The sequence below is a fragment of the Oncorhynchus nerka genome, linkage group LG18 (assembly GCF_034236695.1).
Source record: "Oncorhynchus nerka isolate Pitt River linkage group LG18, Oner_Uvic_2.0, whole genome shotgun sequence".
Lineage (NCBI taxonomy): Eukaryota > Metazoa > Chordata > Actinopteri > Salmoniformes > Salmonidae > Oncorhynchus > Oncorhynchus nerka.
The window spans coordinates 64770563-64790587 of record NC_088413.1 but is presented as its reverse complement, the minus strand read 5'-3'; the positions used below and the strand labels follow the sequence as shown (position 1 = coordinate 64790587).

General features: G+C 40.5%; 1 protein-coding gene across 1 annotated transcript in view; it reads left to right on the top strand.

Annotated features, from left to right (window-relative positions):
- LOC115146340 (rho guanine nucleotide exchange factor 10-like) overlaps positions 1-20025 on the top strand; it is an 82608-nt gene that overhangs the window by 3387 nt on the left and 59196 nt on the right. The window contains 1 exon segment of the mRNA XM_029688363.2: positions 15823-15945. Coding sequence (XP_029544223.2) covers positions 15823-15945 — 123 coding nt within the window.

The following is a 20025-nucleotide window of genomic DNA, read 5'->3' as shown; positions in this document are numbered from 1 at the left end:
AACTCTGTGTTGTCTGTTCACACTGCTATGCTTTATCTTGGCCAGGTCGCAGTTACAAATGAGAACTTGTTCTCAACTAGCCTACCTGGTTAAATAAAGGTGAAATAAAAAATAAAAAAATAATAATTGGTTATCAGGAAGATAGAAACCCACGTGGATGCTTGAAAGACAAACGAGGATAAATTAATTAAAGATAACTAACTAAAAACTAGGTTTCCCTTTTTAATCTGTGGATTGTTCGTCGGAGCAGAGAAACTCACGATTTTATATGACTCCGGGTCAAAATTATACAAAGAACCAGCTAAAAAGAGGACCATATGCATGTCAGATAAAATCTCCCTGGACAAACTAGCTAGCAATAGCAACTAGCCAGATGTCCATGAATGTTTTATGTGTGTTTCACACATAATTAATATATTTGATTAAAAGTAGATTTTGGTATTTTAACCTGCATGTCATAATTATGTCTGGTGTGGATGGACAAAATCAACATGTGCACGGGGAGCGCATGTGTGGCCGATGTAGTCAGTATGTTAGGGTGACTAACGAAACTCCTAAACACTATCTCCAGTACCCACTCTGAAGTCAGCATAATGCATATTACTGTAAATATCAACGTTTTGAACTGGCCTGTTGTCATTTGTCGTAATTTGAGGTTGGGAGAGAATGTTGTTCTACTGACATTAAAATGCTTCCTGAGCTACTAGCTGGGCAGCTAACAACGACCTATTTGGCTTCTCCCTCTCCACTATTGCCTCACACACTGACATAGTGACATTCTGTGAAAAAATGGTCAAATGAGTAAGATGGCTGGCCTTGCTTAGATCGTATTGGGAGACAACAAAATGAAGCAAAAAGGTATTCTGTATTTTCAGAAAAGGTCTAACTTGAATATTCTGCCAGAGGTACTCTTTCTAAAGGTAAATCACATCATTTTCAAGCACAGGACAAGAGGACAAGATCTTACATGCACTGCAATTTGTCAAAAGCTTGCTGTGTTCTTCAGTGATGGGTGTGTGTTGCCTTGCACTGTTTATGACACCACAGGAATGGATCTCTGCTGTTGTTCTGGACTACACTTCAATTTGGGGATCTCTGATTCATTCTCATATTCTCAGTGTAGACACTCGATAGTGCCTGATCCCTCCACGTGTCCAAATGTCTATACACCAGGGACCCTAAGAAAGCCAGTGCAGCTTTAACCCTAACCCTAGGGCATGCTATTGAAGTGTATTTCCCACACCAGACACCCATATACTGTAATTACAGCTGCCGATGTGAAATGCCATGCTGCTCCTCTGGCTTATATTGATCCCTGTATCTAGGCCAGCTAACATTTCAGGCCTGTCAGAGGCTTTAGAAAGCAGCTATGAACATGATATTTAGCTATGGAATGGTATACATTGAGTTACTGCTAACTCGCTCTGTAGATCTATTTAATTTCTCCTTATGGACTCTAATTTCCCAGTGTATGCAAACTGCTCTGCTATATCAGCTGTTATTGCTGACAAATGATCATTCCTAATGTGCGTTGGAACTCTACATTTCTAATGAGAGAAATATCCAATATCCTTTAAGTTCCACTCCTTGAGGGCTGACAGACTGCAGGCTGCTCTCTCAATCTCTCTCTCACTGTGATGTTTCAACTGCTCTTCCTCAGCATGTCATAAAACTGCTCTGCCTGGCCCCTTGTCCACACACACACACACACACAGAGAGAGAGAAAGAGAGACAAGGCAAGAAGGGCCTTCTATGTTATCAAAAGGAACCTAAAATTCGACATACCAATTAGGATTTGGCTAAAAATACTTCAATCAGTGATAGAACACATTGCCCTTTATGGTTGGGAGGTCTGGGGTCTGCTCACCAACCAAGAATTCACAAAATGGGACTAACACCAAATTGAGACTCTGCAACAAAAGAGTTGTAAAATATCCTTAGTGTACAGCGTAAAACACAAAAAAATGCATGCAGAGCAGAATTAGGCCGATACCCGCTAATTATCAAAATCCAGAAAAGAGACGTTATATTCCACAACCGCCTAAATGGGAGCGATTCCCAAACCTTCCATAACAAAGCCATCACCTACAGAGAAATGAACCTGGGGAAGAGTCTCCTAAGCAAGCTGGTCCTGGGGCTCTGTTCACAAACAGAGCCCCAAGACAGAAACACAATTACATCTAACCTAACCAAAAATAATTACTTGACACAATGGAAAGATTTTACAAAAAAACTAGAATGCTATTTGAACGTAAAGTGATTGTTCATACACAATACCTGACCAATCTTTTACTATGTACAGACTGAGCATAGCCTTGCTATTGAGAAAGGCTGCCGAAGGCAGACCTGGTTCTCAAAAGAAGAAAGGCTATGTGCACATTGCACACAAAATGAGGTGGAAACTGAGCTGCACTTCATAACCTCCTGCCAAATGTATGACCATATTAGAGATGCATATTTCCCTCATTACACAGACCCACAAAGAATTTGAAAACAAAGAAAACTCTCATATCTATTGGGTGAAATACCACAGTAGCAAGATTTGTGACCTGTTGCCACAAGAAAAGGGCAACCAGAGAAGAACAAACACCGTTGTAAATACAACCTATATTTATGTATTTTCCCTTTTGTACTTTAAGTATTTGAACATCAGTGCAACACTGTATATACAGATAATATGACATTTTAAAATGTCTTTATTCTTTTTGAACCTTTGTGAGTAATGTTTACTGTTAATGTTTTATTGTTTATTTCTCTCGTTTATTATCTATTTCACTTGCTTTGGCATTGTAAACATATGTTTTCCATGCCAATGAAGCCCTATAATTGAAATGTAATTGAATTGAGAGATAACGACAGAGAGGGGAGAAGGACAGAGAGAGAGCCTGGCCATTTTAGTATGCTGCAGGGCACTGTCCTCCCCAGCACAAGTGTTTTTGTCATCCTTGCCCGTCCATTCAGAGAGACCTGTTGTGTATAATGGACCACTGATTACAGTAACGCTGGCAATGGGAGATCATGACACACTGCCAATAACACAGCCATGCAGAGAGCACAGCGAGTCCAAGAAGCAGAATGTGTGTGTGTGTGTGTGGGTCTGTGTGTGGGTCGGTGGGTTTGTATTACTATCCTTGTGTGTACCAGAAGTCACCACAAGTATAAGAAAAATCTCAAGTCCCCACGAGGACAGAGGCTATTTTAAGGTTACGATGAGGGTTAGGGGTTAGGGAAATAGGATTTTGAATGGAAGTCAATTTTAGGTAGGATAGTAATACTGTGTGCGTGTGTGCACGGAGAAGGGGAAGGAGAGATGGGCCTAGAGGATTCTCTCTACTGGTGCCAATGTGCACTCCAGAGCAGGCTCTTGGTTTTGTTTGTGACTCTATCGTACAATTTCTGGAATGCCATTCTTCAATAAGGGCGCTTGAGATGTTTTTGGCTTAAAACAAGTGTCAAAAATCTGCTTGGTCACCTGGCTGGCTGCAGTCTTGGTTTAAAGTGTCCTAGATTGTGATTTTGATTATGTAGTACTGTACTACTGTATCTATACATGATAATTCCTCACCCTTTGAGAACATGTTTATTATTACTATTGTGACTGGTGTTATTACCAATGCTAATTGTTGTGACTGCACTGGGAACCAAGCGGAGGCATTATCTGCAGGCCCTAGATGACAGATTTCCTGTCTGTGCACAGCTAACTACAGTGTTGCTGACATGTAACGACATGCTTGGCCAAGTCTGTCATCAGATGGTTCTCTTTTTTCACCCTCTGTTGTCTACAGACCAGTGGGGGCCACTGATTGTCTGAATACCCGGGGCGCGAGGTGGTTGGAGTTGTCGACAAAGCAGCACGACAGATATAGGATACCAAGTTTTCGAACTACTGGTAGTTTCTTTGAGAATATGTATATAGCGATCTGTGCACTTGAGCAGCAGCATAAATACAACTATCACTTTTTCATGTCAAAAACTGAATGACCACTGTTGCACATGCTGCTACTGTTTTGAACAGATTAGATTATACTATTTAGAATAAGCAGCCAGCTCATGAATGAATGAGTACACCAGGGAGAACGCAACAAGCATGCAGATGCAATAAGTGAAAGCACATTATCTGGAGATACAGTAACTGGTGATAGCAAGCTAACATAATGTCGCAAAGCATGATGAGTTTGCCAGTTAACTTTCATTTTGAATTAACTTGGCATGGGAGCTAACTAGCTACCAGCTATCTGCTTATTAAAGGTAGATAACTGGTTAATATAACCAAAACATCCAAACTATTTCTCAATGTTTCTCGAAATCATTGTTGTTGGCTAATTAATTTGATCATGCTAATTCATTTGATCACACCTGGTTTTATGCTGTTTTAGTCCACACAACATGTCACCCTGCCACCTACAGAAAAACCTGATGAACAACATGGGGGAAGACAATAAGCCACCCTCCTACCAGGTCCACAATGAGAAGGTTCTAGCAAGTGTATTCCTCTATCCTTCGACTCTTCTTTGACGTAGATGTCTGATTTTAGTGGTGTCCCCGACAAAAAATCTTAAATGTGTATTTTTCTGTGTGTTTGAATAAAATCAACTATATGTAGGCTACTGAGCTTGTCTGATGCTTTAAGCACACTGTGGTTAAATAATTAAGACACACAAATGACTTGAGGGAGCCAGAGATCAAGATGACCTAACAAGAAGAAAAAACCTGTTCCCAAACCACCTCTTCCCGCTGCTGCTGGTCTTCGCAGATTCTGTAATTATGCTCCTGAAGTTGTTTCATTTCTTTTATAATAAAGTCTTTGTATCTCAAAATCATTGTAATCTAAATTACGATTATACAAATCTAAAAGTACTTTGCCAACTATGTAAAAATCACCTACATGAAGCCAATAAATGACATTGCAGCCTGCAGGTAGAAAATATAAAAATAAATCCCATTAGCTACGCATGGCCTGTCTGCAAGGAACTTAGAAACATAGTCAATACAATCAACTTGGTCTAGCCAAAAAGCTTGTGCCAACAAACTTGCAACATTGTATAAAATATCCTGGACCCTCAGTTTCCAGTGCCCTGAGCTGAGCTCCAGAGAGACACAACTGTAGTCTATTTTTGCAAGGGACAGGAAGTAATCAGGTAGGCCTATTTTATGACATTTCCACCAGATCAGAACATTACAGAGAGCTGGAATGATTTTTCAAGTAGGCTACATTAAGGAACTTTTAAAGTTCTCAATGGATGTAAATACAGACTTCTTTTACTTGCTGTTTGAGGTGAATACAACATTGCTTTGAGAAGCGCCACAGTTCATTAGTGGTGTTGAGTTAAGACGATTAGAAACACTATCAGATCCCCAAATGGGCACATTTACAAGCCTACATTTGCGCACAGGCCAGGAAGCCTAGGCCTACTTCTTAGCGGAATCAGGTGTGTGTACTTACTCAACATTGACAGGAGCCTAGGTTGTGTGCTCTGCAAACAATGTGTCCCCTCCTACAATGACAACGGTAAGACTAGTAATAATATATTGAATGGATTAACAGAAATTATGGTAACCAAACAAACATTGTAGTAGTACATTTATGGTAAATGTACTACTGGTGCCATCCCAGCCTTCACAATGGATTAGTCCACTCAGACAGCCATCAATCAAGATGTGCCATAACATACTTTCTTTTTTTTTCAACTGCTTGACTAAAGATATATATATATATGTGTATACACTACCATTCAAAAGTTTGGAGTCACTTAGAAATGTCCTTGGTTTTGAAAGAAAAGCACATTTTTCGTCCATTAAAATAACATCAAATTGATAAGAAATACAGTGTAGATATTGTTAATGTTGTAAATTACTATTGTAGCTGGAAATGGCTGATTTTGAATGGAATATCTACATAGGTGTACAGAGGCCCATTATCAGCAACTATCACTCCTGTGTTCCAATGGCACGTTGTGTTAGCTAATCCAAGTTTATCATTTTAAAAGGCTTTTGCAATTATGTTAGCACAGCTGAAAACTGTTATTCTGATTTAAAGAAGCAATAAAACTGGCCTTCTTTAGACTAGTTGAGTATCAGCATTTGTGGGTTTTAATTACTGGGGCGGCAGGGTAGCGTAGTGGTTAGTGTTGGACTAGTAACCGGAAGGTTGCAAGTTCAAACCCCCGAGCTGACAAGATACAAATCTGTCGTTCTGCCCCTGAACAGGCAGTTAACCCACTGTTCCTAGGCCGTCATTGAAATAAGAATCTGTTCTTAACTGACTTGCCTAGTTAAATAAAGGTTAAATACATTTAAAAAAAAATCTCCCTCAAAAAAGAAACAAAGTACTTTCTTCTGAAACTTGTCAGTCTATTCCTGTTCTGAGAAATGAAGGCCATGCGAGAAATTGCCAAGACACTCAAGATCTCGTACAACGCGAGATTCACAGAATTGTGCAAACTGGCTCTAACAAGAATAGAAAGAGAAGTGGGAGGCCCCGGTGCACAACTGAGCAAGAGGACAAGTACAATAGTGTCTAGTTTGAGAAACAGATGCCTCTCAAGTCCTCAACTGACAGCTTCATTAAATAGTACCTGCAAAACACCAGTCCTAACGTCAACAGGGAAGAGGTGACTTCGGGATGCTGGCCTTCTAGGCAGAGTTCCTCTGTCCAGTGTCTGTGTTCTTTTGCCCATCTTAGTATTTTATTTTTATTAGCCAGTCTGAGATATGGATTTTCTTTTGCAACTCTGCCTAGAATGCCAGCATCCCGGAGTCACTTCTTCAAGGCAAAGGGTGGCTACTTTGAAGAATCTCAAATATAAAATATATGATTCCATATGTGTTATTTCAGAGTTTTGATGTCTTCACTATTATTCTAGAATGTAGAAAATAGTATAAATAAAGAAAAAACCCTTGAATTAGTAGGTGGGTCCAAACGTTTGACTGGTACTGTAAATATATGTATGTTAAAATACATAAATATTTGTACTATTTTCTTTGACCAATCACAAGTGGGGTGCCGCCCCTAACGCCCTAATGGGTGGGCCGTCGCCAACTGTTGTCTCAGCTGCCTGCCTACCTGCCATCTAGACCTTCTTTAAAGGAATGTTTGGAGGCCTCCAATAAGCATGATGCTCTGTACTAAGCCTAAGGTGCTGACAGGCAGATGGACAGTGAGTGGTTGTATATATATGAGAGGACCCCCCCTCCCTCAGGGAACATGGACTAGATACCACTAGAGGCCAGGCAGGATGTAATTTGGCCGAGGTGCGTCTCGTTTCCGCCCAGCAACTAAAAGAGCTGGGAAGAGTAATTATAGGAGTCAACAGGAGGTAAATGGAGGAATCTCCAGACTTTAAAAAAAGCTGTAATGTCTTTACGAGGAAGTCTGGACTCAGTTTAAGGATTTCTGTGAAAATGAGAGGTTTAATTTAAACATCACGTTAATCAAATAGCAGAAGACATTGGCCATCAGAATAACCATATTAAAGGTATTTATTTGGGAAATGTTTAATGCCAGGAAGGGATGTCTTTCCTCTTGAGGAAGCCCAGAGGATGAGAGCACACCTGATTGCTGCGTTTCCTCTTCACCCCCCCCATCTCTCTCTCCCTTCCTTCCTCAGTCACAGCTCGTACAGTACTCCTGAGGATAGCAATGATGAATCATTTTATCAGCTAAGGGTGTAACCCATTCTTTTAGGATTTTTATACATGTCAAGATCTGTCCAGTTAGTCACATCTAGCTCTTAAGTTAGGCCAGTTATATTTTGTCTCAAGGACAAAGATATTCTACCTGACTGTACTCTCCAACATACAGTACAGAAGAAAATGCTGGTCTTGTGTTCACATTCACTGTACTGCCCTGACCCTGTGCTGCTCTGTACTCTGGGTGAGGAGCTCACATTATTCATAGACAAAACAAGCTTTGAGTCGCTTGTAAAATGGTTTATCTTTGGAATGGAGCAGTGAAATGGAGCAGTCTTGTTCACAGATGATTGTACTGTATTGTAAGCTTGTCTTATTGTGGTGTGAATTGAATTGGAGAGCAGCATGTCTGTTACAGTGGAACTCACTAGAACTCTACAACAAGAGGCCTCTTATTTTATGGAATGACATCACTGATATATCATCCACCCTTGAGGGGAGTGTGACAGGCTAATTGTATTTGATGGAAGTAGGCTAATGCAGGACTTGTTGACCCACAGAACTTGAAGCTTCTTTTGTTTGATCTTCCATGTGTCCATCTGTTTGTCAGACAGTGGAAGAATACACTGTCTCATGTCTGTGCAGGTCTGTGTGTATCCTGCCTTAGCATGCATATGACATTTTCCCCCGGGATGTAAAATGAGCTCGCTGATGTTAACCCCACCCTCACTTTGACCTCTGACCTCATATGCCTCTGCAAACCTGTCACTCTACCCAGTACCTCTCAGCCAATAATATGCTTTTTACAGGCTAAAAAGTATTGCTCTGTAATGTGTACGTGTGAACAGTACTGTACATGCAGAAGTTTATTAGAAAATGTTACGCTAGCCTAGAATACCAAACTATATTTCATTCAATTTGACTGAACATCAGATAACAGCTGTTTACAATAAAACATTTGAACTGTTATTGTCTTTGAGTAATGTCTAGCTCTCATCAACAAAAACAGAATCTAATTGACCACTGGATTATTTGTAAACTAAACGGGCCTAGTGGCGCAGTGGTCTAAGGCACTGCATCTCATTGCTAGAGATGTCACTACAGACACCCTGGTTCAATTCCAGACTGTATGACAACTCAATGACTCAAGCCCAGTTCAGCTAATCCCTACCATTGTGTCACAGAGTTGTCATAATGCTTCAATTGTACAATACACCAGGGCTGTCAGTAGACACAATATAAGTAACCTAATTGATGTCCCTTTAACTGCCCTGAATGCCTCTGATTCCTACAGCTATTGTATGCAGTAATCATGTGCCTACTGTTGGCACTAAGCCGGTGTACCCTGGGAGGACGTCCACTGTGTGCAGCTCACCCTGCACGAACATAAAGAACATCTACTGCTGCTAAGCTTCACAGTAAAGCAATGAATGCAAGTAAGCATCCCAGAAGATAAATGCTCAAAAGAGCCCACGTTAATACAGTTGAAGTCGTATGTCTACATACACTTAGGTTGGAGTCATTAAACTCGTTTTTCAACCACTCCACAAATATCTTGTTAACAAACTATAGTTTTGGCAAGTCGGTTGACAGACAAATTATTTAACTTATAATTGACTGTATCACACTTCCAGTGGGTCAGAAGTTCACATACACTACGTTGACTGTGCCTTTAAACAGCTTGGAAAATTCCAGAAAATTATGTCATGGCTTTAGAAGCTTCTGATAGGCTAATTTACATCGTTTGAGTCAATTGGAGGTGTACCTGTGGAATCATGGGAAAATCAAAAGAAATCAGCCAAGACCTCAGAAAAAATATTAAAAAATATAAATATATATATATAAAAAATATAAAAAATATTGTAGACCCTTATCAAGTCTGGTTCATCCTTGGGAGCAATTTCCACGTTCATCTGTAAAAATAATAGTACGCAAGTATAAAAACCATGGGACCACGCAACCGTCAAACCGCTCAGGAAGGAGATGCGTTCTGCCTCCTAGAGATGAATGTACTTTGGTGTGAAAAGTGCAAATCAATCCCAGAACAACAGCAACGGACCTTGTGAAGATGCTGGAGGAAACAGGTTCAAAATGATCTATATCCACAGTAAAACGAGTCCTGTTGTGGGGATGCTTTGCTGCAGGAGGGACTGGTGCATTTCTCAAATTAGATGTCTTCATGAGGGGAGGAAAATTGTGGATCTATTGAAGCAACATCTCAAGACATAAGTCAGGAAGTTAAAGCTTGGTCGCAAATGGGTCTTCCAAATGGACAATGACCCCAAGCACACTTCCAAAGTTGTGGCAAAATGGCTTAAGGACAAAAAAGTCAAGGTATTGGAGTGGCCATCACAAAGCCCTGACCTCAATCCTATATAACATTTGTGGGCAGAACTGAAAAGGTGTGTACGAGCAAGGAGGCCTACAAACCTGACTCAGTTACACCAGCTCTGTCAGGAGGAATGGGCCAAAATTCACCCAACGTATTGTGGGAAGCTTGTGGAAGGCTATCCGAAACGCTTGACCCAAGTTAAACAATTTAAAGGCAATGCTACCATATACTAATTGAGTGTATGTAAACTTCTGACCCACTGGGAAAGTGATGAAATAAATAAATGCTGAAATAAATATTTATCTCAACTATTATTCTGACATTTCACATTCTTAAAATACAGTGGCAATCCTAACTGACCCAAGACAGGGGATTTTTACTAGGATTAAATGTCAGGAATTGTGAAACTGAGTTGAAATATATATTTCTCTAAGGTGTATGTAACCTTCCGACTTCAACTGTATATGTAGCTTAAGAAACAAGTTTCATTAATCAATCATTTGCTAGTAACAGATGACATTCATATTCTGAGTATCTCTAAAACTCACTTAGATAATACCTTTGATACAGTGGTAGCAACACAAGTTTATAACATTTATTGAAAATATAGAAATGCCAATGGTGGAGGTGTAGATGTTTTATATTCAGAACCACATTCCTGCAAACAGACACTGCACTTGACACATTTATGAAGTTGCTAATAAGCATGCACCCATTAAGAAAATGAAAACTGTTAAATCCCTGTGAATTGATGAATTGAAAAATGGTATGGTTGAGAGGGAAGAGGCAAAAGGAATGGCAAATAAGTCTGGCTGCACAACTGATTGGCAAACGTATTGCAAATTGAGAAATCATATGACTAAACTGAAAAAAATAAGAAGAAACTACACTATTAAACCAAGATAAATTAAAAGAATGATAATAAAAAGCTTTGGAGCACCTTAAATGAAATTCTGGGAAAAAAGGCAAACTCAGCTCCATCCTTCATTGAATCAGATGGCTCATTCATCACAAAACCAACTGATATTGCCAACTACTTTAAGGCTCCATGGATTGATGAGGAATTGAAAAACTGTATGGTTGAAAAAGAGATGGGGCAAAATGAGTGACTTAAATATGTCAGCAACTCTGACTGGCTTAAATTATGTTAATAAACCTGTTAGGGCTAGCCCTGAATACTGCCCCTTCTGGAGGAATTCGGCACCCATATAAACCATGATAAATTTTTGTCAAAAGTTGCTAATATATGCAATTAAAAATTGTTATCGAATAGGAAACACTCTAAAGCTTATAAAACCGTTTAAATTTTGTCTCTAGCTAAAGCAGAACTCTCAGGGCATGCATTCTCCCAAAGTCTCTCTTGTAATGGGAAAAGTTGCCCTCACTTTGACGTCATTGTTTACACACTTCCCAAAGAGCTATAACCATGGAAACACGTTCTATGTCTTCAGCGTGAAGCCTGCTTTCGATGAGGCCTGTAACTGCGAGAATCACGTGCTCACGAGACGTTCAGCGTGACCAAACGTCCCGGTGACGCACAAAAAAAAATTCACCAATGGGAGACTGAAGATTTCTCTCTCTTTCTCCCAGGACAGACTGAACAACGTGTGCTAATCTGTTCGCCCTCACGATTGCTGTAGACCTTTATAACATGCTAAGGCTTAATTATAAACATAGTTTGATAAGTTTACTCGAAATATAATGTATACTTTCGGACGTTTTGGTGCGCAGCCACTTGAAATTTGCATACATTTAGACCGAAAAGTGTCTAGTTTGAGAACGGAAAGACACAGACTTGCAAACTGAACGCTAACTTGGTGAGTATTAACCCTTCCACGTCTTCTGAAGCAAGAACAGCCATGGTAAGGGAATATTTACGTCTTCATTTTGGGTTTCTGCCGACTCCATGATAGAGGAGTCAGCATGCTAACTGAGAGCGCCGACTCTCTATTATAGCCTAGTAAACGCCAAATGTAACGTTAAAAATAATTGTAACATAGCAATTGCATTTAGAAGAAGTTTATCTTGCCATACATATGTAAAACATGCATATTTAGTCAAAGTTTATGATGTGTATTCCTTGTTTGCTGACGTTATCTGCCGGAGCTATTTATTTCTCCTGACATTGGAGTAGCATTTTTTGAACGATGCATAATTGTAAACAGATATTTATGGATATATATTGCATATTATTGAAAAAAATGAATGTACTGTGTAACATGTTATATTACTGTCATCTGATGAAGATTTCAAAAGGTTAGTGAAATTATTTTTCTTTTAATCCTGCGTTTGTTGATTGCATATTTTTTCCTACTTGGCTAAGCTAATGAAGTATGTATGCAGTGGTGGTTGGACATAAATATGTGCTATGTTTTCGCCGTAAAACATTTTAGAAATCTGACTTGCTGGGTAGATAAATAACTTCTTTATCTTTCATTTGAGCCATTTTTCAAGCGATTCTGTGGAGGTTAAATATTTTTAGGATTATTTCTTGCGTTCCCTGCGCCACATTACAGCTCAGGGGGGGTGGGGTGAGTTCCCAAAGGGGAACTAGTAGCCCTAACAGGAAGTCAAGATCAAAAACCTTTGGAGTACTTTAAATTAAATTATGGGCAGAAAGACAAATTCAACTTTCATCGAATCAGATGGCTTAGTTATCACAAAGCCATTTGATGTAGCCAATTATTTTAATGATTACGCCATTGGCAAAGTAGGCACATTTAGGCAGAAATGCCAACAATGAACAGTGAGCCATCGTACTCATGCATAAAAATATAATAAAATAATGAAAGGAAAGCAATGCAAGTTTTTAGAATTTTGTAAAGTTAGTGTTCGAGAGGTGGAAAAAATACTGTATGTAGCTCCCTCCAGTAACCACGAGTACAACTGTTCCTTGATTTTAACTGGCGGTTTTACTCTGTATTTTTTGTCAGATTTATCACCTTCCGTGAGAACTATAAAGTAAATGAAAATTCAGTTAAGAACACTCTTACAACTTTCTTGTCTTACGAGTGACTTATTAGCTTGGTATAACTCTGAAGTGCTTACATACATAAACAGTTTAGCCGGAGCTTTAACAGTATTAGATTAAACACAAATACCTCATTGGCTGCTTATTACAGAAGGGAGGAAATCAAAAACTTCACACTTCTTATTCTTGGCATGAATTCACGCTTCCTCCTTAATTATTATAACGTTACCATCCTAACATACATATGCTACAACCTTTACAAACTACACCTGTAGACACAAAAAACCTATCTGACACAGCGTGGGATTGCCTTCACTCCAAAACTGTGTTGCTACGATAATAATCCCCGTTCCAACAGTTCTTAGCCACGTAGTTCCGCTTGTCTTGCCATTTCCCCCGCATAGCGAACTAGTAAAGAATTCAAACAAAAAACAACAACATAGACTGACAGGTTAATTGTCAGTTATCGATCAATAATGACACACCTCCTGGCATTGACTCTATAGCTGACTCTTTACCCACTCCTATCTGTCATATCTTAAATCTGAGCCTAGAGGAAAGTCTTTGTCCTCATGCCTGGAGGGGAGCCAGACATTCAGCATGCTTATAGAGACGGTCACTCAACATGTACTGCACTGACACAAACGACTAATGATTGGTTGAAAGAAGAATATAAGAATATTGTGGGAGCTTCTCTTTGGTGTACCGCAGGGCAGCTCTCTAAGCCCTCCACTCTTTCCTATTTTTACCTATGACCTGCCAGTGGCATTAAACAAAGCATATGTGTCCATGAATACTGATGATTCAACCATCTACGCATCAGCAACCACAGCTAATAAAGTCACTGAAACCCTTAGCAAAGAGTTGTATTCTGTTTAGGAATGGGTGGCCAGTAATAAACTTTTCCTGAACATCTCTAAAACTAAGGGCATTGTATTTGGTATAAATCATTCTGTAAGTTCTAGACCTCAGCTGAATCTGGTGATGAATGGTGTGGCTGTTGAACAAGTTGAGGAGACTAAGTTACTTGGTGTGACAATAGATTGTTAACTGTCATGGTCAAAACATAGATTCAATGGTTGAAATGATGGGGAGAGGTCGGTCCTTAATTAAGAGATGCTCTGTTTGTTTGACACCACACTCCAAAAAACATGCCCTGCAGTGCTAGTTTAGTCTTATCTTGATTATTGTCCATTTGTGTGGTCGAGTGTTGCAAGGAAAGGCCTAGTTAAGCTGCAGCTGGTCCAGAACAGAGCTGCACGTCTTGCACTTCATTGTAATCAGAGGGATAATATAAATACTATGCATTCCAATCTCTCTTGGCTAAGAGTTGAGGAGAGACTGACTGCATCACTTCATCTTTTTATAAGAAACATGAATGTGTTGAAAATTCCAAATTGTTTGCATAGTCAATTTACACACAGCTCTGACACACACACTTACCCTACTAGACATGCCGCCAAGGGTCTTTTCACAGTCCCCAAATCTAGAACAAATTAAAGAAAGTGTACAGTATTATATAGAGCTATTATTCAATGGAACTCCCTTCCATCTCATATTGCTCGAATGAACAGTAAACCTGGTTTCAAAAAACAAATAAAGCAACACTTCACGGTACAACGCCTCTCCTATATTTGACCTAAATTGTTTATTTGTATTGATATATAGTCTACGTGTGCCATTTTTAAATTGATGTTCTGTTCTTGTCAATTTAATGTTCTGTATTATGTAATGTTTTGTGTGGACCCCAGAAAGAGTAGCTGGTGCTTTCGCAACATCTAATGGGGATCCTAATAAAATACCAAAATACCATGGTGTGAACCTGTCAGCTCCACCATGTTTACACACATAGGGTCACTGACCCTAACTATATGTGTTCCCCTAGGGAGCCCCACGCTACCCTCAGTGGATCAAATAACCCTGCTCTGACACACACACACAAATACACCACATTAATTGACTGTTTGTGGGGCGAGAGGACATTTTTTTTGTTTCTTGATGTTGTTTTTATTTGTCTTTATTAGTTGTGGTTCAGATGTCTGGCGCTCAGACAAAAGAGCCAGGAACATAATGCTCCACTTCTCCACTCCCCTGCTGGTGTGACTTGACTGAGATTGAGTAACTTGGAATAAAGAGCATGTGGTTGGCAATGGTTGCTTGGTTTTCCATTGGTGGGGTGTAATGCATTGGGAAATACCACAGAAATGATGTATGGGAACATTCTTCATGCTAACTAATCTAAAAAGTATATTTTTTGGCATTCTTCCATGTATTAGTACTTATGCTCATACTTACTTATACTCATACTTACTTATACTAGTGATGGGGGCAAAAATCAATGCAGTTACTTATTATTATTATTATCATCATCTTTGGGACAATATTATATCTATATTTGATGGATTTGTATCGTTAGCTAGCGCTAGTTAGCTCTATCTGCGCTAAAAGTCTGGTATTTTTCATCCTATAGCTTGTTCTCTTTAAATAATGAGCCAGCATGTTTTCAGCACTTTTATTTCCATGACTGATCAAAAACACATTTTCTCTCTCTTGTTTCTCTGCAGCAGACATATAGTGAGCAATATGTTTGGAACATCAAATCGCAGTATCGAATCACAATACATATAGAATTATGAGAATCGTGAGAATCGCAATACATATCATATCATCACTTAAGTATCGTGAGGTCCATGGCAGTTTTAATCTCTAACTTATACCATGTGACCTTACCAGGCAAAACTCTAGTTAGGCTAAAACTTTTCCATGTAGCCCGGAAAAACTCGGGGCCTGGTGATGCTTGGGAACATTCTTCTATGCTTGGCTAATTGAATAAGTGTACAGTGAATCACAGCGTGACACCTCTGACATCCTCCATGTGTGTTTCCTCCAGGGCCATGTGTGATTGAAGAGGACCACCACCACCACCACCAGGCTGCTGAGGGAACCTGTATGCCCAGAGAAACGGCAACCAGTATGGACATTGTGGAAGACTTCCCTCCCCCGCCTCCTGAAAGTAAGTAATGCCAACATCCTCTTCTCCTCCCCTCTCTCTCTCTGACTCAATCTCTCCCAACACTTGTAAATCCCCCGTAGCCAATGAGAACACATGCTGCTTGCTCAGGCCTGTGGACAGCTCTGTTTATGGTTTTCTATGCTGAGATGAGTGAGGCGCTACTTGGTAATGTCATTATGTCATGTCCGTTGGTAGATTTAGCTTGTCAGTCCTGAGATTTTATCAGACTGTAGTGACCATCTCTACTTCCCTTTGTTACTTCAGTTTGTGTATTCTTGTTAATGTTTTTGAGTAGTCAGTTAATGTTGCTGAAACGAACAGGTCTTAAAGGCTGTTTTGGCTGATGATGATCGGGGTCCATATATCATATTTCTGTTAGCCGTGTTTATGGTAACAGGTTTGAAAGGTCTGTTTCGACTGACACACTGATGGTCAGTCTAGCTCCCTGAGGGCCTTTTCATGATGGGCAGACCGTGTAAACACATTCCTCTCTGGAGCTCGTGGGCTGTGGAACGAAGGAGTAAGGAGAAGGAGGAGGAGAAATGTGCCACAATTGCGAAGGGCAGACAATGTGCCTCAGTATCTGAGCCCTGGCTGAATACTGCAGCATCAGGCACGCGCGCACACACACACACGTACCACAGGGAATGGAACAGGCCAGAGAAATGCCTCATCTCCAGCTGGGCAGCCACTTGCCTTGTTGCCGTGGCGATGCTGGAGCACATTGTAAGCCAGTGACTCATTGAGCAGAGCAGTGTGGCAGAGAGGAGAGGAGAGGAGGCACGGGAACAGAATCCATATTGTGGTTATTAATTGACAATGGGTGTTGGGGACAGGCCTAGTTTTCTCTCTTTCTCTGTGTGTGTGTGTGTGTGTGTGTGTGTGTGTGTGTGTGTGCTAGAGAGAGAGTATTGAGCAGACTGCAGGCACACACATTCTCACAGCGCCAACTATCCATGGCTTCATCATTTACACTTGATCGTGACCAAATTATTGAATGGGCAATTTAAACGAATACTCTGTTCAAGCTTTTATACAATCTCTGTTCCATCACACCCCGCTCTGCTTTACTTGGACCAGCCTGTGCGTCAGAGAGTAGACACGCACAAGAATGAATATGCATCCCATGTCTCAGCAGTGAAACATCCCTCCAGGCAGTGGCTAGCTGTGCCTGGTCCTTCTAGCTGGTCCGACACAGCTATTCATTATCACAGATGGGAACAGCAGATGTCACCTCTTTCCAGGTTTTCCCTCCTAATGTTCCGCTCTAGCGCCTTCAAAGTTTAGTTTCAGGGTGTACATAGAAGTCAGAGGTCACAGTTAGACCACATAGCATAGTCACAAACCATTGTCATAACTTCAGACTGAGGGCTAGAACACTTCCTGTCAACCCCTTAGGGAGTCATGATGGGGATTTAGACTAAAGGGCTCATAGTGCTGTAGAGCTTCAAGGACTTTTGGGTCTCTGAGTGATTGATCTGTGTATCGGAACTGGGGATAAGGACTTATTTAAGCCTGAGGGGTTAGTAACTTTTGAGTAATGTATTTGATGGTTAGTGAGCCTAACCTGTAGCCTTACTTACCGTTGTGTATTTATGTTAGACAGTGTTGTTTCTAGTAACAGCTGTCTAAATGTCAGCTTAGAGTTTACTCAGTCAAGCAGGAAGTATTTAGCCAGCACAGGAAACGGAACTGATGTGAATAGGGGTCAAAAGGAAAAAGGTGTAGATCTATACTGAGAAATCTTAGTAGGAAATCTTCTCATATAGATGAGAGGGTTGAATTGTTACCTCTGGTCATTCAGGAAATTGTGCCAGCACTTGGAGAAAAGGAGAGAAAATGGAATTTTACTCAGTTTCTTAGCAGGAACAGTCAGGATATGAGAGTTTACCTTGGTTAACCTAGTCATGGGGAAACCTGAATCCTGATAGGACAGTCGTGTTTGTACTGGAACTGAGTCGCGTGGGAAATCTGTGGTATGTTTAGGAGCAGAGGTATGCCCGTTTCTGTTAGATATGTCTGCCACGGCCAGGGAGATAAAGTACCAGTCTCAGATGGGGTTGTGACCTCTTAAACTGAAGCTCCTGCCTCCCATAGGGAAACTGTGTAATAGGAATCTGGATCCAATAGCAAGTCCATGTACTTAGACTCCTGTAGAGAGAAGTGGATGTTTGAATGAGCTGAATACAGAGCATTCCTTTCATCTATACCACCGATGACTTCTGACTGTGTCACCTTCTGTGAACCCTTTGCCAGCATTCAGCAGGGATTCTAATGTCATGGATTTTTCTCTCTCTTTAGTCTACAGACTGTCCTCTCCTCTTTACACCCCTCTCCCTAATTCGCCTCCTTTATTCAGTATGTCAGAAAGTACAAGAGAAGTGCTCGCACAACGGCTGTCCATTTGATTTGACAGGCTTTTTCCTACGCCTTACACAATGGTGTCAGTCGGTGTCCTCAACCTGAATAAACCCCCTGTTACTAAACCTACACACGGCCCTCCCAAAGGAACCTCATATAGCGGTGAAAAGAACAATAAACTGGAGAGCAAGACCAGGTTTCCTCTAACCTGCCACCATGTCACTTTAAGTCCTCTGAATTAGGCCTGTGGTGACATTTACATTCCATATGCATCCTCAGCACAGTTTAGGTCAGAGAGAGAAAGTGGCTTTCTCTCTTCATCTCTATTCCTTCATCAACATTGATCTGAAAGGAGATAAGGAAGGAAAGCCAGTTTGGACTATTGAGATGCAGCCCAGGATTCATAGGAAAAACAGTGTTTTTTTTCTGGTCATTGGGGGTGTGACCACTGCTCACCGAACTGCATCGTGTGGATGATCTTACAAATATTTGTTGGTCTGATGTGATTAATGAGGAGCATCCAGACACTGCATTTCAATTATTGATAAACATGCACCTAATAAGAAACGGACTGTTAGAACTGTTAAGGCTCCATGGATTGATGAGGAATTGAAAAACTGTATGGTTGAAAGAGATGGGGGCAAAAGGAGTGGCTTATAAGTCTGGCTGCACATCTGACTGGCTGACTTACTGCAAAATGAGAAATGATGTGACTAAACTCAACAAATATAAGAAGAAACTGTATTATGAAACCAGTACATTAAATTAAGTTATGGGCAGAAAGACAAATTCAACTCCATCTTTCATCGAATCAGATGGCTTGTTCATTACAAAACCATTTGATATTGCCAATGATTTTAATGATTACTTTCATTGGCAAGTGGGCAAATCTACAGTGGTTGCTCAGTATTACTTACTAAAACTGTTGTTACACTAAGGTTTTTATTTTGTAAGGATTATTTTGCTCTGACTGTAGTACTGTAGGCCACTCCCGACTGGTCACGTTATACAGCGCCTGAGTGGCGCAACGGTCTAAGATACTGCATAGCAGTGCAAGCTGTGGTGCTACAGATGCTGGTTCAATGCCTTGACTGGGAGACTCATGAGATAACTGTAGTTTTTTTGGTTTCTCTCCCTCTAAAAACAGAAATAAATAATTCTAAATAACAAACTGGCTTTATTTACAAATTAGTAACAATGTCTCACCCCATGTTCAAGAATGGCCCTTTTCTCGCTCATTTTACGTTATTTGAAAACTAAATAATCTCCAAAATATTGTTATTTTTTAAACAAAGCGATTATTACTATTATTAGTATTATTAATTTAGAATTAGATAAAAGCCCCTTGGATATTCTCACAGATATATTATTAACCCTGTTATTAGCAGGACAATATATATTGGTCATGGCTCCCGAGTGGCACACAATGGTATTGCCTTGCAGTTCTCCAGCTGTATACACTGAAAGCGTGCGAGGTTCAAGGCACGAGGGCAGGGGGCACGGATGGGCCGCAGAGCCCTGCACAGAAGACCGACCAAGCCCATGGGGAAGGGAGGAGGAGGAGGAGGAAAGGGGATCGGAGTGGACCCCCGATCCCCACCCCGCCACACAGGCAACACTTTAAGGGCCATTGCACTAATAACGGAGCTGACGTTCCAGCTGTTCTGTTTTTAGTGCCAGTCTGCACGTTCAAACTAAAACAATGTAGCTAATAATGGC